The 23610-nt window shown below is 50.3% G+C and overlaps 1 protein-coding gene across 1 annotated transcript in view; it reads right to left on the bottom strand.

Annotated features, from left to right (window-relative positions):
- Window positions 1-23610, bottom strand: part of tespa1 (thymocyte expressed, positive selection associated 1) — a 298936-nt gene that overhangs the window by 177668 nt on the left and 97658 nt on the right. The window contains exons 4-5 of the mRNA XM_072486878.1: window positions 19159-19208; window positions 8370-8429 (exon numbers count right to left, since the gene is read on the bottom strand). Of these exons, the coding sequence (XP_072342979.1) occupies window positions 8370-8429; window positions 19159-19208 (110 nt within the window). The remainder of the gene's footprint in view (window positions 1-8369; window positions 8430-19158; window positions 19209-23610) is intronic.

The following is a 23610-nucleotide window of genomic DNA, read 5'->3' as shown; positions in this document are numbered from 1 at the left end:
GTCGGGACTGGTCGACTGCCATGGAGGCGAGCCGTGGTTGATCGTCGGGTAGTGAGGCGGCCGTTGAGTCGAGGGCCTGGAACGCCGTTGGTGTCCATGTGCTGCGGGGTGGAAAAGGTGGCGGTGCCCGGAGATCCTGGGGATTACAAAATGGCGGCGCCCATGGAACGCACGTTGCGGGGGTGGAGTAAGATGGGCGGCGCCCATGAAACGCAGGTGTTGTGCGGGAGAGAAGATGGCGATGCCCATTGGTCGCACATGGCATGGGGAGGAGAGGAGGATGGCGGCGCCCATTGTCCGTGACCGGGGGGTTGGGGGCGACCGCGGCCACTGAGCAGGCCTGGCACACAGCAGCGAAGTGGCCCTTCTTCCCGCAGGCCTTGCAAAGGGCAGCGCGGACCGGGTAGCGTTTGTGGGGGTGTTTTTGCTGGCTGCAATAATAGCATCGGGGCCCCCCGTGGATCACTGGCTGGCGCGTAGCGCAGGCGTATTGGGTGGGTAGCACCCCCGCTGGGGCGGCTGCGTGTGGGGCCCATGAAGCGTAGGAGGAATGGGCCGCGCGGTTGGGGGGTAGGACTGGACATTGCGCAGGGCGACCGTCATGGAGAGCGCTAGTGTTTTAGTCTCTGCGAGGTCGCGCATGGCCCCTCTAGGAGCCGCAGCCTGATAACATCGGACCCAATCCCAGTTACAAAAGCGTCCCGCATCAGATCTGAGTGTTCCTTAGCTGTAACGTCCTGGCAGTCATAGTCCCGAACTAATGCGATCAGGGCCCTCCAGATGTCCTCGATTGACTCACCAGGTAATTGAATACGCGTTGCGAGCGCGTGTCTGCGAAGAGCGTGTTCGTCTTCTGTTCCTAATTTTCTTTGAGTCGAGTCATAGCGCCAGCGTAATTGGGCGCATCCTGGATCAGCGGGAAGACTTTGGGGCTGAGTCTGGAGTACAGTATTTAGATCTTCTGAGCCTCTGGAACAGGGGTCGGCGCCGTGTTGCTATACTCTTCAAAACAAACTAGCCAGTGCTGGAAGTCCTTTCTGGCATCGCTTGAGTGTGGATCCAGCTGCAGGCGATCTGGTTTAATCCGGAGGTCCATCTTCTGAATCTGATACTAATAAATTGAGGCACGATCAATTTGACTGGAGACGAAGTTGAATCCAAACTGAGGCTTTATTAGTGTCAGATGTGTGGCCTCCCACAGCAGCTGGCAAAATGGCTGCGAGCTGGAGGCCACGCATATTTATAACCCACCTCCTGGGCGGAGCTAGCATGCAGGGGCCACAGGTGAACCTGTAGTGCAGGTTCTACCATACAACCTCTAATATCAGAACACAGTGGTTTACCACAGCTCTGTCACTACAGTGTTCAGGAAACACACGGCTCCGTCACTACATTGTTAATAGAACATAGAACATGGAACTGTACAGCACAGTACAGGCCCTTCGGCCCACAATGTTGTGCCAAACTAGTCTGAAACAAAGGTCAAATCAACCTACTCTCAATCATTCTAGCGCACTCCATATGCCTATCCAACAACCGCTTGAAAGTTTCTAAAGTGTCCGACTCCACTACCATAGCTGGGAGTGCGTTCCACGCCCCAACCACTCTCTGAGTAAAGAACCTACCTCTGACATCCCTCCTATATCTTCCACCATGAACCTTATAGTTATGCCCCCTTGTAACAGCTACATCTACCTGAGGAAAAAGCCGCTGAACGGCCACTCTATCTATCCCTCTCATCATCTTATACACCTCAATTAAGTCACCTCTCATCCTCCTTCGCTCCAATGAGAAAAGCCCTAGCTCCCTCAACCTTTCCTCATAAGACCTATCCTCCAATCCAGGCAGCAACCTGGTAAATCTCCTTTGCACCCTTTCCAATGCTTCCACATCCTTCCTAGAATGAGGTGACCAGAACTGCAAGCAAAACTCCAAATGTGGTCTAACCAAGGTCTTTCTTGTACAGTTGCAGCATAACCTCACGGCTCTTAAACTCAATCCCCCTGTTAATAAATGCTAACACACTATAGGCTTTCTTCACGGCTCTATCCACTTGGGTGGCAACTTTCTGAGATCTATGGACATGAACTCCAAGATCTCTCTGCTCCTCCACATTCCTCAGAACCCGGCCGTTAACCCTGTAATCCGCATTCAAATTTGTCCTACCAAAATGAATCACCTCACACTTATCAGGGTTAATCTCCATCTGCCACTTTTCAGCCCAGCTCTGCATCCTATCAAAGTCTCTTTGCAGCCTACAACTGCCCTCCACCTCATCCACTACTCCACCAATCTTGGTGTCATCAGCAAATTTACTAACCCAACCTTCAACTCCATCATCAAAGTCATTGATAAAAATCACAGATAGCAGAGGACCCAGCACTGATCCCTGTGGTACACCACTGGTAACTGGGCTCCAGGATGAAAATTTCCCATCTACCACCACCCTCTGTCTTCTATGTGATAGCCAGTTACTGATCCAATCGGCCAAATTTCCCTCTCAGCCATGCCTCCTTACTTTCTGCATGAGCCGACCATGGGGCACCTTATCAAATGCCTTACTAAAATCCATGTATACGATATCAACTGCTCTACCTTCATCTATGTACTTAGTTACCTCCTCAAAGAATACAATCAAACTTGTGAGGCAAGACTTACCCCTCACAAATCCGTGCTGTATCTTTCCAAATGATCATGAATCCTATCCCTCAGGACTCTTTCCAATAATTTACCTATGACCGAAATGAGACTAACCGGCCTATAATTCCCAGGGTTATACCTATTCCCTTTCTTGAACAAGGGGACAACATTCGCCTCTCTCCAGTCTTCTGGCACTATTCCTGTAGACAGTGGGGATATAAAGATCAAAGCCAAAGGCTCTGCAATCTCATCCCTCACCTCCCAAAGAATCCTCGGATATATCCCATCAGGCCCAGGGGACTTATCTTTCCTCAGGCTTCTCAAAATTTCTAAAACATCTTCCTTCCGAATATCTACCTCCTCCAGCCTACCAGTCTGTATCGCACTATCCTCCTCAACAACATGGCCCCCTCTCCTTTGTGAATACTGAAGAAAAGTATTCATTTAGGGTCTCTCCTATATCTTCAGACTCCATGCACACGTTCCCGCTACTGCCCTTGACCGGCCCTAACTTCACCTTGGTCATTCTTTTATTCCTCACATAAGTGTAAAAAGCCTTGGGATTTTCCTTGATCCTACCCACCAACGACTTCTCATGCCCCCTCCTCGCTCTCCTAAGCCCTTTCTTGAGCTCCTTCCTAGTTATCTTGTATCCCTCAAGTGCCCTAACTGAACCTTGTTTTCTCATCCTTACATAAGCCCCCTTCTTCCTCTTGACAAGACATTCAACCTCTTTTGTAAACCATGGTTCCCTCACTCGACCATTTCCTCCCTGCCTCACAGGGACATACATATCAAGGACACGCAGTATTTGCTCCTTGAACAAGCTCCACATCTCAATTGTGCCCAACCCTGACAGTTCCTGTTTCCATCTTATGCTCCCCGTTCTTGCCTAATCGCATCGTAATTACCCTTCATCCAGTTATAAACCTTGCCCTGCCGTATGTTCCTATCCCTCTCCATTGCTATAGTGAAAGACACCGAATTGTGGTCACTATCTCCAAATTGCTCTCCCATAAACAAATCTAACACTTGGCCCGGTTCATTACCCAGTACCAAATCCAATGTGGCCCCGCCTGTTGTCGGTCTATCCACATATTGTGTGAGGAAACCCTCCTGCACCCACTATACAAAAACTGCCCCATCCAAACTATTCGAATTATAGAGGTTTCAATCAATATTTGGAAAGTGAAAGTCATCCATGACAACTACCCTGTGACTACCGCACCTATCCAAAATCTGCATTGCAATCTTTTCCTCCACATCTCTGTTACACTCTGGGGGCCTATAGAAAACTCCTAACAAAGTGACCGCTCCTTTCCTATTTCTAACTTCAGCCCACACTACCTCAGTAGACAGCTCTTCCTCAAACTGCCTTTCTGCAGCCATTATACTATCCTTGATTAACAATGCTACTCATCCACCTCTTTTACCACCTTCCCTAATCTTACTAAAACATCTAAACCCCGGAACCTCCAACAACCAGTCCTGCTCCTATTCTATCCACGTCTCCGTAATGGCCACAACATCGTAGTCCCAGGTACCAATTGATGTACCGTCAATTACCACGAGATAGGAATGGTGAAACAATCGAAGCTTTATTGCACAAGATGTTGTGTCTACTGCAGCTGGAACCAGAATGGGAGTAGCGCAGGAGAGCATACACTTTTATACGCCGCCTGCCGGGAGGAGCCAGCAGGCTGGGATTTACTGTGTTACCTGTAATACATGCGCAGTACCATAATACATGCAATGTGTTATAAGTGGTGTTTACCACATTCACCCCTTGTTTAAAAAAAGAGTCCGGCGGGGGTGAAGAAAGACATTACAGATTGAGTCTGTCGGGGGCTCTGACCCTCCGCTGCGATCGCCTCAGTCCTGGTGGTGATGTGGGCGCCGATGTGGTCACCTGCGACTCCGGAAGCGTGTTGTCATCTACTTCGTCACCCCTTAGTGGATCCAGTGAGGGGACGGATCCTGCTGGGGTGGGGGCTGCGGTGAGGTTCGCTGATGGGAGGGTGGGTGGCATAGGGGTGAATGAAGCAATCGGGGTGGGGGGCAGTGGTATCAGGTCGGGGGTTGTGAGTGGGGACCCAGTGGGTGCCAGGTCCCGGAGGGAGACTGTGTCCTGTCGCCCGTCGGGGTGTGCCACGTAGGCGTACTGTCGGTTTGCATGGAGGAGGTGGACTTTCTCAACCAAGGGATCCGATTTATGGCTCCGCACATGTCAGCCATGTTGGGAGTGAGACTCTTCCAGGCCGTCCCATTCTCCCTCTCCACCTGCCCGTTTCCCTGGTGGTTGTAGCTGGTCATCCTGCTCGAGGCGATGCCCTTGTTGAGCAGGAACTGTCGCAGCTCATCACTCATGAAGGAGGATCTCCGATCGCTGTGGATGTAGGTGGGGAAACCGAACAGAGTGAAGCTGCTGTGAAGGGCTTTGATGACTGTGGCAGAAGTCATCTCGGGGCAGGGGATGGTGAATGGGAACTGGGAATACGTTGAGGAAGTAAACGTTGCGGTCAGTGGAGGGGAGGGCCCCTTTGAAGTCCATGCTGAGGCGCTCAAAGGGGCGGGAGGCCTTCACCAGGTGTGCTCTATCTGGCCAGTAAAAGTGCGGCTTGCACTCTGCCCAGACTTGGCAGTCTCTGGTTACGGTCCTGACCTCCTCAATGGAGTAGGGTAGGTTGCGGGCCTTGACAAAATGGAAGAACAGGGTGACCCCCGGGTGGCAGAGGTCATAGTGGAGAGCCCGGAATCGGTCCACTTGTGCGCTGGCATATGTACCACGGGATAGGGCATCGGGTGCTCATTGAGCTTCCCCGGGCAATACACAATCTCATAGTTATCGGTGGAGAGCTCGATCCTCCACCTCAAGATCTTGTCATTTTTGATCCTGCCCCGCTGCGTATTGTTAAACATGAAGGCAACCGACCGTTGGTCAGTGAGGAGAGTGAATCTCCTGCCGGCCAGGTAATGCTGCTAATGTCGCACAGCTTCCACAATGGCTTGGGCCTCCTTTTCGACAGAGGAGTGCCGAATTTCGGAGGCATGGAGGGTGTGGGAAAAGAAAGCCACGGATCTGCCCGCCTGGTTGAGGGTGGCGGCCAGAGCTACGTCTGATGCATCGCTCTCCACCTGAAAGGGGAGGGTCTCGTCAACTGCGTGCATCGTGGCCTTGGCGATGTCCGCCTTTATGTGGTTGAAGGCCTGGTGGGCCTCAGCCGTCAGGGGAAAATCTGTGGACTTGATGAGTGGGCGGGCCTTGACCGCAAATCTAGGGACCCACTAGGCGTAATATGAGAAAAACCCCGGGCATCGTTTCAGGGCCTTGGGGCAGTGTGGGAGAGGAAGTTCCAGGAGGGGGCGCATGCGGTCGGGGCTGGGCCCTAGGACTCCATTTTCCATTACGTAGCCAAGGATGGCTAAGCGGTTGGTGCGGAACATGCATTTCTACTTATTGTAGGTGAGGTTAAGGAGTTTGGCGGTATGGAGGAATTTTTGGAGGTTTGTGTTGAGGTCCTGCTGATCGTGGTCGCAGATGGTGACATTATCCAAGTACGGGAAGGTGGCCCGCAGCCCGTACTGGTCAACCATTTGGTCCATCTCTCGCTGTAAGACCGAAACCCCATGGGTGACGCCGAAGGGAACTCTAACCAGCCTCCCGTACCAGCCTCCCCGAACAGGCGCCGGAATGTGGCGACTAGGGGCTTTTCACAGTAACTTCATTTGAAGCCTACTTGTGACAATAAGCGATTTTCATCTCATTTCTAAGGAAATGATAGAGGCAGCCATCTGCTTCGAAGGCAGTGTATTGGTCCTCCGGGCGGATGGGTGCTGGTGGTAGGCGGACTTCAAGTCTACTGTGGAAAAGACTCGATACTGCGCAATCTGATTGACCATGTCAGATGTGCGTGGGAGGGGGTACGTGTCGAGCTGCGTGTACCGGTTGATGGTCTGACTGTAGTCAATGACCATCCTGTGCTTCTCCCCCGTATTCACTACCATCACTTGAGCTCTCCAGGGGCTGTTAATGGCCTCAATGATCACCTCTGGCAGAAGCCGTTGGACCTCCGACTTGATGAAGGTCCTGTCCTGCGCACTGTACCATCTGCTCCTAGTGGCGACGGGCTTGCAGTCCGGGGTGAGGTTTGCAAACAGTGAAGGTGGGTCGACCTCAAGGATCGTGAGACCGCAGACGGTGAGGGGGGGCAGGGGTCCGCCGAATTTCAAAGTAAGGCTTTGGAGGTGGCATTGAAAACTCAGGCCGAGCAACAGGGCAGCACAGAGGTGGAGGAGGACGTAGAGCCTGAAGTTGCTAAACGCTGAGGGTCACGACACAGTATCCCCGGATTTCCACGGAATGAGATCCGGAGGCCAGGGAGATTTTCTGGGTGACGGGGAGTACCGGGAGGGAGCAGCGCCTTACCGTAGCAGGGTGGATAAAACTCTCTGTGCTCCCGGAGTCAAAGAGGCAGGTCGTCTCGTGCCCGTTGATCTTTACCATTGTCGTAGCGGTCGCGAGGTTGCGGGGCCGAGACTGATCCAGGATGATGGAGGTGAGCTGCAAAAGATGTTGGGAGGTCCCGGGCTGATCAGCGGTGGCGGAGGTATCAGCGGGCAGCGAACGGCCCGACAAGCAGGGGTCCTGAGGCGCGGTCAAAGATGGCGCTGCCCATGGGGCGCTCATGGCGGGTGGCATCAAAGATGGCGGTACCCACGGGCCGCACGTGGCTTGTGGTGGAGAAGATGGCGGCACCCCTGGATCACACGTGGGGGGTGTAGCAATGCCGGGCCTGGAAATAGGGGAACAACATTCGCCTCCCTCCAATCATCCGGTGCTATTCCATTGGAGAGTGAGGACGCAAAGATCATAGCAAATGGCGCAGCAATCTCCTCCCTCGCTTCCCGTAATAACCTTGGGTATATCCTGTCTGGCCCAGGGGACTTATCCATCCTGATGCTTTTCAACAATTCCAGCACATCCTCCTTCTTAATATCAACCTGCTTGAGCCTATTAACCTGTTTCAGCAGCAGGATCCCTCCCTCTAGTGAGTACTGAAGCAAAATATTTATTTAGGGCCTCCCCTACCTTCTCAGACTCTCGGCACAAGTTCCCTCCACTATCCCTGATCGGCCCTACTCTCACTCTGACCATCCTCTTATTTCTCACATAAGTGTAGAACGCCTTGAACCTTCATGAACACAGGAGATGAGCTTGTTGTAATATTTTGTTCTTTGTACACAAGAATCCTCAGATTTGAGGAGGGGTTTGTGATATCCATTGGCACAGTTGTGATTTTTGATGGTTTTAAGAAATGTGTGCTTAGCAGTTACAGAAGAGACGAAACAGCTTGAACAGCAAGGCACAGAATGGGGTTTCTCAGGAAATATGTTTAATAAGAGCATTGGATGAAGTAAAATGGGACAACTAAAGTAAAGGAACAGAAGCTGCCAGTCTCCAAGGTTTCTAACAGCCTAAGCAGCCTCAGGAACATGTTTGTGAATATGGTACTGATTGAAGTTGCGAGGGAGATGGCTACTGATATTCACAAGTTTATTGCTGTTACAATTAATCATGAAGAACAAATTTCAGCCTTAACCATTTCTCCACCTGGATGAGGTCAACACAAACATTAGATTAGATTTAGGAGTAGAAATGGGGTCATGAAGATTCACCTACCTCCAGATTCGGTCTATCTACAGTCTAAAAAAGGAAAATGCCAACTTACCCTCCGCTCCAAGGCTCAGGTCATCCTCAAAACTGTTCCCAATGCTCAAACCAAAGGCGCCTATAAGAAAACCAGGGATAGACTTTCAATTGAAGGACAACTCCAGTTTGCATTTCTATACCTATACAGAAACACAGGAAAATCTCCAAGTCTTTCCCCAAGAGTTTTATCAATGACATTTGTCAGGAAGATGAGTCAGGAAAATAGAAGCTCACTTTTATCACGGAATCATAGAATTTACAGTGCTGAAGAAGGCCATTTGACCCATCGAGTCTGCACCGGCCCTTACAAAGAGCACCCTACTAAAGCCCACGTATCTACCCTATCCCCGTAACCCAGTAACCCCCACTTAACCTTTTTTGGACACTAAGGGTAATTTAGCACATCTTTGGACTGCGGGAGGAAACCGGAGCACCCGGAGGAAACCCACGCAGACACGGGGAGAACGTGCAGACTCCGCACAGACAGTGACCCAGCCGGGAATCGAACCTGGGACCCTGGAGCTGTGAAGCAACTGTACTACCCACTATGCTACCGTGCTGCCCGACGCAAAGGGAAGAGAGGGAGGGAGAGAGAGAGGTGAAGAGTTTAGGAAGGGAATTCCAGCTCATAGAACCTGGGCATCTGAAGGCAAAATCATGGAGACTGAAAAAGCTTGGATTAGAGAAGTCCTGCGATCTCAGAGGGTTGTGGGGCTAATTCATAGAATCATAGAATTTACAGTGCAGTCTGCATCGGCCCTTGGACAGATCACCCTACCTATGGTGATCTTTCCAACCTCCAACTTTGGCATGGCCAATCCACCTAACTCGCACATCTTTGGACTATGGGATGATTCCAAGCTTGAAAACATCCAGCCTCCTCCGCAGCTCCACATCTCCGGCAACTTCGGCGCCAATTGGAAAATCTTCAAGCAAAGGTTCCTCTTGTACATCGAGGTCTCCGACCTCGAAGCAGCATCGGATGCCAGGAAGATCGCGCTATTTCTCTCCACTGCGGGGGACCACGCCATCCACATCTACAACTCCCTTACGTTCGCTGACGGCGAAGACAAAACGAAATTCTAAACAGTCCTGTTGAAGTTTGACAGCCACTGCGACATTGAGGTGAATGAGAGCTTTGAACGGTACGTTTCCCAGCAGAGGCTTCAGGGGAAGGGTGAACCTTTTCAGTCCTTCGTGATCCAACTCCGCATCCTAGCGCAGTCATGTAACTATGACTCGACGGCTGATTCCATGATCCGGGATCAGATCGTTTTCGGGGTCCACTCCGACTCCCTTCGGCAGCAGCTCCTGAAAGTCAAACAGTTGACCCTCGCTGTCACTATCGAGACGTGCGTTGTCCATGAGCATGCGAAGAATCGTTACTGCCACATCAGGGCGGCAGAAACTGCAAAGCTGGCCTCCCACGAGGCGGAACGGGTGCAGGCCATTGCACAAATGCAGGGCCTTGAGCATCGAGGAGAGTGGCCGTTTCGCACGCTTTTCCCGGGTCCCTGCGCATGTGCGCCACGACCGAGTGGACAACGAGTCCGACAACCCGACTGCGCAGGTGCGCACATTGACCGACTGCACTGCGCATGCGCGATGGCGCACGGAACGCGCTGACGTCGGCGCCATGACATGTCCGAATTGTGGCTCCGCCCATTTAAAGCGCCAATGTCCAGAAAAAGGATGCCGGTGTCTACAGTGTGGCAAGCTTGGCCACTACGCAGCCCTTTGCAGATCTGCTCCACCGCTCAGCAGCCAGCGATCCCAGCTGCGGCGCAGAAGTGTCCGCTCAATACAACAAGATATGCCAGATTCCGATCCCGACAGCCCAACAGACCCTGACGCTGAGTGCCTCAAGTCCCCATACTGGGTGGACATCATAACTACACATGTGCTTCCTTCCACCACAACGGCGAAACGCCTCTCGATCCTCAGTGTGGATCCCGACGACGATTGGTGTGCTGTCCTCACAGTTAACAAGGCTCGCATCCGATTTAAACTGGACACCGGCGCATCAGCGAGCCTCATCTCAAAATCCGACCTCAACACCATCCGCGCCAGACCAAGCATTCTTCCACCGGCCTGCCAGCTCCTTGACTACAATGGCAATGCCATAGCTGCCAGTGGCTCCTGTCAACTAGGGCTATCCAACAAGGCGATCAAGACAACACTGCGGTTTGAAATCGTCGGGCCTGACAGGGCGTCCCTGCTCGGTGCTCGAGCAGCAAGCTCCTGAACCTGGTTCAGCGAGTCCACACCATGTCATCATCACCGGCGACGGCCTCGCCTGATGGAAACATGCAAGCTGACATAGGTGACACCATCATGCAGTACCACAGCGTATTCGATGGAATGGGCATGCTCCCGTACCGATACAAAATCCTGCTCAAGCTGAATGCCACCCCTGTAATTCATGCGCCACGCCGGGTGCCGGCACCCCTCAAGGATTGTCTGAAGAAGCAATTACAGGGCCTCCAAGACCAGGGCATCATATTGAAGGTCGCAGAGCCAACAGACTGGGTCAGCTACATGGTCTGCGTTAAGAAGCCGTCAGTGGAGCTTCGCATTTGCATTGACCCTAAGGATCTAAACCGCAACATCATGCGGGAGCAGTAACCGATACCAAAACGTGAGGAGTTGACCAGTGGGATGGCTCATGCTAAATTTTTTACTAAGCTGGACGCCTCCAAGAGTTTTTGGCAAATACAGCTGGACGCGTCCAGTCGCAAGCTGTGCATGTTCAACACCTCCTTCGGTCGCTCCTGCTACAATCCTTTTGGGATCATATCTGCCTCTGAAATATTTCACCGCATCATGGAGCATATGATGGAGGGCACGAGGGGGTGCGAGTATACGTTGACGATGTAATTATCTGGTCCACAATGCCCCAGGAACACATCGCTCGCCTCAAGAAGGTATTCCAGAGAATTCATGAACATGGGGCGGGATTCTCCCCTACCTGGCGGGGCGGGGGGTTCCGGCGTAATGGAGTGGCGGGAACCACTCTGGCTTCGGGCCACCCCAAAGGTGCAGACGTCTCCGCACCTTTAGGGGCCAAGCCCGCACCTTGAGGGGCTAGGCCCGCGCCGGAGTGGTTAGGGCTCCGCTGGCTGGCATGGATGGCATTTGGCGCCACGCCAGCCGGGGCTGAAAGGTCTTCGCCGATCGGCAGAAGTCCGCGCATGCGCGGGAGCGTCAGTGGCTGCTGACATCATCCCCGTGCATGCGCAGGGGAGGGGGTTTCTTCCGCTTCTGCCATGGTGAAGACCATGGCGAAGGCGGAAGAAAAAGAGTGCCCCCACGGCGCAGGCCCGCCCGCGGATCAGTGGGCCCCGATCGTGGGCCAGGCGACCGTGGGGGCACCCCCCGGGGCCAGATCAGCCCACGCCCCTCCCAGGACCCCGGAGCCTGTCCGCGCCACCTGCTCCCGCCGGTAATGGAGGTGGTTTAATCCACGCCGGCGGGAGGGGGTTGACAGCGGCGGGACTTCGGCCCATCGCGGGGTAGAGAATCGCCAGGTGGGGGGCCAGCCGACCGGCACGGCGCGATTCCCGCCCCCGCCGAATCTCTGGTGGCGGAGATTTCGAGACACAGCGGGGGCGGGATTCACGCCAGCCCCCAGCGATTCTCCGGCCCGGCGGGGTGTCGGAGAATCCTGCCCCAGGTCTCCAGCTCAACAGGGCCAAGTGCTCATTTGGTCAATCGGATATTAAGTTCCTGGGTGACCAAATCTTGCAGCAGGGTGTGCGGCCAGATGCCGACAAGGTCTCGGCGATCAACGCCATGAAGACCCCGGAGGACAAGAAGGCAGTCCTCCGCTTCCTCGGGATGGTCAACTTCTTCGGGAAATTCATTCCCAATATGGCATCCCACACCACGGCCCTCCGCCACCTCGTCAAGAAGTTGAAGGAATTCCAGTGGCTGCCCACACATGAAGCGGAATGGCGTGAGCTGAAAGCAAAGCTCACCACAGCCCCGGTTCTAGCGTTCTTCGACCCAACCAAGGAAACCAAGATATCGACTGATGCAAGCCAGGACGGTATTGGGGCGGTGCTCCTTCAGCAAGATGACTCCTTGTCCTGGGCTCCAGTGGCGTATGCCTCCAGGGCCATGACGCCCACTGAGCAATGCTACGCTGAGATTGAGAAGGAGTGCCTGGGCCTCCTGACAGGAATAGTCAAGTTTCACGACTACGTTTATGACCTGCCGAAATTCACGGTACAAACGGACCACAGGCCTCTAGTCCATATAATCCAAAAGGATTTAAATGACATGACACCTCGGTTACAGCGAATTCGCCGCTATGTCTTCGAACTTGTCTACAGCCAGGCAAAGAGCTGATCATTGCAGATGCCCTATCCAGGTCCATTACCACGCCGTGTGAACAAAGTGACTTCATCTGCCACATAGAAGTGCAAGTGCAGTTGTGTGCCACTAACCTTCCAGCCTCTGACGAACGGGTGGTCCAAATTCGTGAGGAGACGGCCAAGGATCTTCTGCTGCAGCGTGTGATGCAGCACCTGACCAATGGCTGGCAGAAGGGACAATGTCCTCAGTTCTATAATGTGAAAGATGACCTGATGGTGGTGGAGGGAATCCGTCTGACACTCTGCAGGGTCGTAATTCCTCAGAGCATGCGGGCTATTGTGCTGGGCCAACTCCATGAGGGTCACCTTGGGACCGAGAAATGCTGACACCGAGCTTTGGAGGTGGTCTATTGGCCGGGCATCAGCCAGGCCATTGCCGACACAGTCCTCAACTGCCCTACCTGTCAGAAGTTTCAACCAGCTCAACCCAAGGAAACACTGCAACAGCACGAGATTGTGACCTCTCCATGGTCCAAAGTAGGTGTAGACTTTTCCACGCCAAGGGGCGTGACTATGTACTCCTGGTCGACTACTTCTCCAGTTACCCAGAAGTGGTGAAACTGTCCGATCTCATGTCGAAGGCGGTAATCAAAGTCTTCAAAGAAATGTTTGCCAGGCATGGGATTCCGCTCACGGTAATGAGCAACAACGGTCCTTGCTTTTACAGCCAGGAATGGTCTGATTTTGCACAGCCCTACAACTTCCATCACGTAAGCTCCAGTCCCCACTACCCGCAGTCAAACGGGAAGGCCGAGAAAGGGGTCCATATTGTAAAGCGGTTGCTGTGCAAAGCTGCAGACTCAGGCTCCGACTTCAACCTGGCGATGCTGGCATACAGGGCAACCCCACTGTCCACTGGGTTGTCTCCAGTGCAGATGCTCATGAATCGCACTCTGAGGACCACAGTTCCAGTCATCCATGTTCCAGACCTTGACCACCTCACGGTCTTACAGAAAATGCAGCAGTCACAGGCCCAACAGAAAGCCACATACAATGCTCATGCCACGATCTACCCGAGCTGGCCCCAACTGATCATGTTCGTGTCCAGTTGCGTGAGGGCGGCTGGTCAGCCACAGCTGTTGTGATCAAACAAGTGGCCCCAAGATCGTTCCTTGTCCGCATGGCTGATGGCTCCCTGCTACGGCGCAACAGACGGGCACTGCGAAGAGTTCCACGCCCGCTTAGACGCTGTGAAGCAGGGATTTTCAGCCTGTGAAAGGCACCTGCTCGCAGTTTTTTGGGCAGTACAGTATTTTTCTTACCTAACCGGACTAAACCCCATCACAATCCTCACGGAACACACCCCCATCCAACTTTTACTTGACGGACAACTCAAGGACGGTACAGTTAGTCAGATTAGAGCAGCTAGATGGACCCTTCTTTTGCAGGGATGGGACATTACTGTTAAAAGGACCAAGACCCATACTTTTTCAGCCGATAACCTACAGTACCCCGGAACCCCCCATGAATGTGAAATTATCTCTCCACACCGCAACACAGGCCCCTTTATTGCTAACCCCCCCCCCCCCCCCCGAAAGATAGGTAGTTCAACCCAGAGCCCCAAGCACACAGACACGTGCGAACCCATAGGATATATGTGGATGGATCTTCCACAATATTAGAAGGGAAGCGCATAACAGGATGCGGCATTTATGTCGAGGACGCGCAGGGACGCGCCCTAGAAGAAATAGCAATAAAACTTCCAGGACACTTAGGCACGCAGGCAGCAGAACTTGCGGCCATCGCATACATAGTGGAACACCCAGATTCCTTCCCCAGCCCAGCAGACATATATTCGGACAGCCTCTATGTCTGCAACAGCCTTACGGACTTCCTACCCCTGTGGAAAGCAAGAGGATTTGTTTCCGCAGATGGAAAACCCCTCTCTTCAGCCCCATTGCTCCATCACATTCTAGAAAAGGCACAGAACAGGACTTTTGGAATAGTTAAAGTTCGTAGTCACCACTGTTCTTCCTCCCCTGGAAATGTAAGAGCCGACGCACTGACAAAAGCAGGTTCCAGGCACGGATATTTTTGGACACCCCCCGAAAGCGCACCAGTGAATGCAGTTCAGGTCTTGCAGACTAATATCCAGGATTTAGTGGAGGCCCAGAAGCAGGATAGCAATCTCAGGGAGATTTTGAAAGGAATATTTACGGCACCTTACGAGAGATTTAAAAATGCTTTGACCACACATGACGGTGTGGTGTTAAAAGACACCTTTTATGTGCTTCCTGAACAGGACAGGAATCAGCTCATTTGTTTGTTCCATGACAGTCATGGACATCAGGGAATTGATCCCACTACAGCCCACCTCAGGCAGCTCTGTTGGTGGCCGAGTTTAAAAAACGATGTAACTCACTACGTTGAGAATTGCCTTATCTGTGCCCAGAACAACCTGGACAGATACGCAAAAAAGGTTCAGCTTAGTCTCACCCGACCCGTTAACGGCCCCTGGACTAACCTCCAGATTGATTATATTGGACCATTGTCCCCTTGCAGGAATGGTTATAAATATGTACTCGTGGTGATAGACACGTTTACAAAATGGGTAGAAGCATTCCCATCCAGGACGAACATGGCAAAGACCACAGCCAAGATTTTAACCCACCACATCGTTACGAGATGGGGACTCCCCGGCAGCATTGAATCCGACCAAGGTTCCAATTTTACGGGACGTGTCATGAAGAACGTCCTCACGATATTTGGCATTACCCAAAAATTCCACATCGCATACCACCCCCAGTCAAGTGGTATCGTGGAGCGCATGAATCGGACCCTAAAATCCATCCTCAGAAAAATGGTCCAGCAAAACAACACCACTTGGGATTCAGTCCTCCCTTTTGCGCTGATGTTTTTGCGAAATACAGTTTCAACATCTACAGGTTACACCCCACACACCCTCAAGACCGGACGCCCCATGAAAGGCACAGAATTTCTATTGGGATTAAATTTGACCAGCCCCGAGGTGACGGCCCTCACACATGAGAAAGCAGTAGAAAAACTGCTACAGAATGTTAAAACGGCTTAGCTAGCAGCCGCAGTGAAATTGGGCACAAGAAAGAAACAGAGCAAGGCCTGTTTCGATAAGACAGTGCATGCGACTGAGTACAGTGTAGGACAGCAAGTCAAGCTCTCCGTATACAACCCCAGCACATTCCTGTCACCTAAATATTCGGGTCCGTACTCCATTGCAGACAAAGTAAGCCCTTCCGTCTACAAAATAAAGTATCCCAACGGTAAGACTGCGTGGTTCCATATCAATCAACTTAAGGCATATGGAACACAGTCTAACCACACACACCACGTCATGCTCGACGCAGCAGACCACGCCCCGCCCCCAGCCAACGTAACCCTACCCTTCCCCAACACGTCCAGCCCAGCCACGGACTCAACCCCGACTCCACCCCCGAGCTATACACTCCGCCCCGGAACGCCAACAGACTGCAGCAGCAGCGACAGCGACTGTGACTCGGACAATGGCCACAGCACGTCTCCCCACTATCCCCATGCAACAGGACCCATACCCAGCGAATCTGACCACAAATCGAGTGATCCCTTCATGATCACTTTCCTAAGCAAACCCCACCACCGACCACTGACCTACAATGACGACCCTAACTCCGTCCCCACAGAACTAGACACCACCTTCTGGCACCGAGATAACTCATACAGACTAGTCCGGAATGACGAGAGGGATCCCAAATCACACCATGCAGCCCTATCCGCCCTGATACACTCGAGAGTTTGGCATCCGGGAGAAGATGACGACTTGGAGTCTGACTCCCAAAATGAGAACCCCTTTGCGACCCTGTTCGCAACCGATAACTGAGGTGTCTAGATGATGTTTTAATAAGGAACCACTAGGGAGAAAACGGTGTCCTTTCTGATGGAACCTGCAGCATGTTTTATGTTGTTTGTAATTGTATTGCTAAATGTTGTATGTAAGACTGGAAAATATTTTTTTCACAGCCCCACGCCACCACCCTTCTGACGCCCACTGGCAGTCAGAGAATCTAGTTTGTCCCGGACGCTAGTTCAGAGGAACTAGTCTGTCCACAGAGACTTGTTAATGTCCCAGACGCCAGTTCAGAGGAACTCGTCTGTCGACAGAAACACAGACCCCCGTTCGTAACTACCCTTCTGGTTCGAAGGAAGAACCAATACAGCAACCCCCCACGATGACTACATTTCTTGCCCGTTCTTGTCGGTTGCTCAGGCAGTGGAGAAACAGCATTGGGACCCGCCTGTCTGGGAACGCCCCTCTGGTCAGCTACGCTCGGTAGAGCACACACGGCATTGGTTGCCGTCCTACCCGGGGATTCCATCCAAATCTTACCCGTCGTGGCCCATACGCACCTCATTTTGGCAATTTCCGTTCAAAACGTTTTGGTTTGTTTTCAGGTAACCCTTAGGTTGCCAACCTTATGCTATTTACATCCTCAGACATTTGGATGGTAAATCGCACAGCCTGCGAGACGGCTCGCACTGTTTCAGTACTTTTAAGTGTGTCTGGTCCTGAATATTCAGTATAAAAAAAATGAGTGAGTCACACATGGTGACAAATCATAAAGGGAGAATTGGCACTGAAGGACAGACATACTAACAGACGAGATATTAAACCAAGATAGTAACAGACACTATGCTTGATCCCACAGAACCCCAGAAGCTCCAGCGAAGAGAAGAGAAGAGAAGAGAAAGGAAAAGAACCATGAGGACATCCTCCGTGTTGCTCATTGCCCTACTGAAAATTTGGTTGCGCGCGAACGCGAACCCCCTGATCCCAATCCCCCCCCAGCCGTTAATGATTCACTTTCCCATAGTACCCAGATCCCAGTCACAAACGACACCACACCATCTTGGTGTGACAGGTTTATAACCTGGAACTCCCTGTCCTACTTGATAGAATCTCTACTAGTATTGGCGATACTCTGCTGCATCGTGCAGACTATTCGTCTGAGGAAATGGAGAAGGAGAGCCTACCGCGCTCGAACCCCGGTATATAGGATCAGATCCCCTATTTTCGGTTATGACCAGACCCCCGACCCCCGTGATCTATAATAAAGAACATTTGTTTGCGGTTTTTTTGTGAATAAAGAAATGTGTTTCATGAGCGATTGTACAATCCTGAGCTTGACTGCCAAGCCAGGAAAAATGTGAATAATGCTGCTATGATTTTGTTTGTATTGTTTAGGAAGTTAGTATGATTGAATGTTTGAGTGAGTGTAGTTTATTAAGGACAGTTAGAGGTACCGTTTTTCTTATTTTGTAATGCAAGTCCCTGTTTTGACATAGCGCCACTTAGAATTGTCAGTGAAAATGTTCTTGCATAGTTAGGGTCAGTGTAGATGCCATAGAAGAGTGCTCGCCGGGTCAGGGAATGAAGACGACGAAGTTATGTGATCCTTCACGCTTCGCATTAGGATCACAAGGAGGGAGAGTAGCCACCTGGGTTGGCCACTTCCCGACGTAAAATGGAGAACAGCAAAGGCTGAAGGGAAATTCAGCCAACACAGGCAAAAACTAGCAGGTGCATGTTTACCGTGTATTAGACTCTGCAAAAGCCCAGACAGCATCGATACAAGCAGCCATCTGCATAGTAATGTAGCAGCCATCTACATAGTAATGAGCGATCCCCGGGAACAATCAAAACATTTGAGGTAAACCAGGCCAAGCCAGACTTGGAGCCAACGCAAAAGAGGTTAACGGACACATAAAGACCGCCCAACGATAAGGGAACAGCTCCAGTATTGGAGAAATTGAACCAAGCGATTGGAACGAAGTCCAATCACTTGAAACTAGGTACGGGGTCCACCCCGAAAGGCGGTAAGCCCCTGGGGACTATAAAGTAAAGCCCCAAGTTCAAATCGTCCTTCTTGACAGGGTCACTCAGCAATGCGAACCAACCCTTGACAGTGACCTGTCCAGCTGCCCCCAAAGAACGTAAGTCTTAAGTCAATGCTCGCTACGAGATAGGCGCTCCTAGCTACCAGTCCATACCAGCTTTTGAATCCCGCAGACTCAGAACCCGAATGAAAGGCCATTTGTTCCCCTGACCTGGTGGGCCAGTCCGAAGCTAAGTACAGGCCTGTTAGTGATAGAAATAGCTTAGAAAGTAGAGTTTATGCATGAGTAGTGATTTACTGTGTATAATAAATGTGCTTTGATTTGAATCTTACTAATTGGTGTATTGAATTATTGATCATTACTTGAACTTGAACCTCGTGGCGGTATCATAAAGATACCTGGCGACTCTAGAGCAAAGGTTATAAAACAGAGTCAATTGAACCAACCAAAAGTTAGCAACAATGGGAAACAAAAGCTGGCCTTACCAGTGATGCCCACATCCTATGAAATAATTTTTTATAAACTAACATAGATACTAGTGAACAGCCCGACATTATGGATTAGCTCACATGGGACAAATTATACCATTTAATCCTGGTGGGTTGGTTTCCTCCTGTAGGCTTGTCTGACGGGACCTGTAAAAAAAAAAAAATTGGTGAAAGTCACTTTTAAGGGTAATTGCAACTGAAGTTGGTCAACGAACATCAATTGAGGGAAAACGTTTAGAAACAATGATCCTGGACAAATTAATTTGAATTAGGAAAAATCTAGGTTTAAAAGAACAAAGAACATAGAACAAAGAACAATACAGCACAGGAACAGGCTCTTCGGCCCTCCAACCCTGTACCGGTCATGATACCACCCTTGGCCAAAACTCTCAGCACTTCCTTGTGCCGTATCCCTCTCTCCCCATCCTATCCATGTATTAGTCAAGATGCCTTTGAACGCCTCAATGTATCTGCTTCCACAATCTCCCCTGGTAACGCGTTCCAGGCACTCACCACCCTCTGTGTGAAAAACCTACCCCGCACATCTCCTCTAAACTTTGCCCCATGGACCTTCAACCTATGCCTCCTGGTGACTGACTCCTCCACCCTGGGAAAGAGTGCCTGCCCATCCACTCAATCCATGCTCCTCATAATCTTGTAGACCTCTATCAGTTCATCCCTCAACCTCCGTCATTCTAATGAAAACAGTCCGAGTCCAGCTAGCTAACATCGCAGAGCTAACATTCTCCAGACCAGGCAACATCCTGGCAAACCTCCACTGCACGTTCTCCAAAGCCTCCACATTTTCCTGACAGTGTGGCGACCAGAATTGTGCACAATATTCCAAGTGTGGCCTTACCAAGGCCCAAAAGGCCTCCTCCTGCTCCTATCTTCTATGTATACAACTGCAGCATGACTTGCCAGTTTTTATACTTGATGGCCCGTCCAATGAAGGCAAGCATTCCGTATGCTTTCTTGACTACTTTGTCCACTTGTGTTGTCACTTTCAAAGATCTGTGGACCTGCACGCCCAGATCTCTCTGACTTTCTATATTCCTAAGAGTTTTGCTATTTAATGTATATTTCCCCTCTATATTAGACCTACTAAAATGCATTACCTCACATTTTTCTGGATTAAACTCCATTTGCCATTTTTCTGCCCAAGTCTCCAACCTATCTATGTCCTGCTGTATCCTCTGACAGTCCTCAACACTATCTGCCACTCCACCAACCTTGGTGTCATCCGCGAACTTACTAATCATACCAGCTACATTTTCCTCCAAATTGTTTATGTACGCTGCAAACAACAGAGGCCCCAGCACAGATCTCGGTGGAACACCACTAGTCACAAACTTCCATTCAGAAAAACTTCTACTGGTTTTCTTTTCCTTCTGTGATCGAGCCAGTTCTGTATCCATCTCGCCACCTCATCTCTGATGTCGTGTGACTTCACCTTTTGCACCAATCTGCCATGAGGTACCTTAGTCAAAAGCTTTACTGAAGTCCATGTAAACAACATGCACTGCCCTCCCCTCATCGATCATCTTTGTCACCTCCTCAAAAAACTCAATCAAGTTAGTGAGGCACAGATTTATTAAAGGAAAATGAGCCATTAGATTCATTATGAGACAGAAGATTATTGAGATCTTAGAGTTTGATAAATTTGACCTTGTTTTTTGATGAGGTCATGGAAAGGGTTAATGAGAACAATGTAGTTCAGAGACTTTCAAACACATTGACAAATTGTAATATGAGCAAATTTAAAGTTCATGGAATTAAAGAGTGTCAGAATTGGTATAAAATTGGCAAAAGAATATGACGCAGAAAGTTAAGGTGAATGCAAAAATGTACTGTTGCTGCTGGAAATTTGAAATAAAAAACAAAAATGCAGCAAATGCTCAGAAGATCAGGCTCTGAAGAAAAACAGTTAATGTTTCAGGTCCCTTATAGACTTGTGGTGAATGCTTGTTTTTCGGATTGGAGGAAAGTTCATGGTGCTGATACCCTGGGTCAGTATTAGGACCAATGCTTTTTAATATATATATTAATAATGTGGAAATGGGTACATAAGATGTAATTTCAAAATATCTGGATGACACAAAACAAGGATGTGCAACAAGCATTGAGAAAAATAGTGGTACACGTCAGAAAGGTATGGATAGGGCAGCACGGTGGCACAGTGGTTAGCACTGCAGTCTCATGGCACTGAGGTCCCAGGTTCGATCCCGGCTCTGGGTCACTGTCCGTGTGGAGTTTGCACGTTCTCCCCGTGTTTGCATGGGTTTCGCCCCCACAACCCAAAAATGTGCAAGGTAGGTGCAGCACGGTAGAATTGTGGATAGCACAATTGCTTCACAGCTCCAGGGTCCCAGGTTCGATTCCGGCTTGGGTCATTGTCTGTGCGGAGTCTGCACATCCTCCCCGTGTGTGCGTGGGTTTCCTCCGGGTGCTCCGGTTTCCTCCCACAGTCCAAAGATGTGCAGGTTAGGTGGATTGGCCATGCTAAATTGCCCTTAGTGTCCAAAATTGCCCTTAGTGTTGGGTGGGGTTACTGGGTTATGGGGATTGGGTGGAAGTGTGGGCTTGGGTAGGGTGCTCTTTCCAAGAGCCGGTGTAGACTCGATGGACCAAATGGCCTCCTTCTGCACTGTAAATTCTATGATTCTATGATTGAACACGCTAAATTGCCCCTTAATTGGAAAAAATGAATTGGGTATTCTACATTTATTTTAAAAAAGAAAGGTATAGATGCAGGTAATGTACAGATAGAATCATAGAATTTACAGTGTAGAAGAAGGCCACTCGGCCCATCGAGTCTGCACCGGCCCTTGGAAAGAGCACCCTATTTCAGCCATCGCCGCCTCCCTATCCCCGTAACCCAGTAACCTAACCTTTTACACTAAGGACAATTTAGCATGGCTAATCCACCTAACCTGCACATCTTTTAGACTGTGGGAGGAAACCAAAGCACCCGGAGGAAACCCACGCAGGCAAGGGGAGAATGTGCAGACTCCGCACAGACGGTGACCCAAGCCGGGAATCGAACCTGGGACCCTGGACTGTTAAGCAACTGTGCTAACCACAATGCCACCGTGCCAAATCACTGTGTAATAAAGATGTAATTTTAACAGATTTAATGGGAGACAGATTGGGACCAGAACCCAACTATTTGCATTTGATAAAACTGTGAGGAAAGGTTACAGCACCACAGAGGTGATGACACTGACCAGTCGAGAGAGTTTAAGTTAAAAACAAGCTTTAATTTGAACACAGAATTAAGCACATGAGCAACAAGGAAATAGCTTTACAGTTGCAACATCTTATCTTGCTTCCTGAAATGTGCCTCAACATTCCAATTAATCACCCTATATATTTCAAATACCACTTCTTTATAAAGTTAATAACCAGGTTTTACTTGGTCTGGAGCGATGAGGACTAGGATGGAAATCTTCTGCTTAGCTTCATAGAATATAGAACACAGAAAAATACAGCACAGAACAGGCCCTTCGGCCCACAATGCTGTGCCGAACTTTTGTCCTAGATTAGGAACAAATCAATCTACACCCCAGCATTCTACCGTAATCCATGTACCTATCCAATAGCCGCTTGAAGGTCCCTAATGTTTCCGACTCAATTACTTCCACAGGCAGTGCATTCCATGCCCCCACTACTCTCTGGGTAAAGAACCTACCTCTGACATCCCCCCTATATCTTCCACCATTCACCTTAAATTGATGTCCTCTTGTAATGGTTTTTTCCACCCGGGGAAAAAGTATCTGACTGTCTATTCTATCTATTCCCCTGATCATCTTATAAACCTCTATCATGTCGCCCCTCATCCTTCTCCGTTCTACTGAGAAAAGGCCTAGCACCCTCAACCTTTCCTCGTAAGACCTACTCTCCATTCCAGGCAACATCCTGGTAAATCTCCTTTGCACCTTTTCCAAAGCTTCCACATCCTTCCTATAATGAGGCGAACAGAACTGCACACAGTACTCCAAATGTGGCCTTACCAAAGTTTTGTACAGCTGCATCATCACCTCACGTCTCTTAAATTCAACCCCTCTGCTAATGAACGCTAGCACACCAGAGGCCTTCTGCACTGCTCTATCTACTTGAGTGGCAACTTTCAAAGATCTATGAACATAGACCCCAAGATCTCTCTGCTCCTCCACATTGCCAAGAACCTGACCGTTAACCCTGTATTCCGCATTCATATTTGTCCTTCCAAAATGGACAACCTCCTACTTTTCAGAGTTAAACTCCATCTGCCACTTCTCAGCCCAGCTCTGCATCCTATCTATGTCTCTTTGCAGCCGACAACAGCCCTCCTCACTATCCACAACTCCACCAATCTTCGTAACGTCTGAAAATGTACTGACCCACCCTTCAACTCCCTCATCCAAGTCATTAATGAAAATCACAAACAGCAGAGGACCCAGAAGCTATCCCTGTGGTACGCCACTGGTAACTGGGTTCCAGGCTGAATATTTGCCATCCACCACCACTCTCTGACTTCTATTGGCCAGCCAGTTTGTTATCCAACTGG

Source organism: Scyliorhinus torazame, chromosome 21, assembly GCF_047496885.1.
Source record: "Scyliorhinus torazame isolate Kashiwa2021f chromosome 21, sScyTor2.1, whole genome shotgun sequence".
Lineage (NCBI taxonomy): Eukaryota > Metazoa > Chordata > Chondrichthyes > Carcharhiniformes > Scyliorhinidae > Scyliorhinus > Scyliorhinus torazame.
This window is presented reverse-complemented; position numbering and strand designations above follow the sequence as displayed.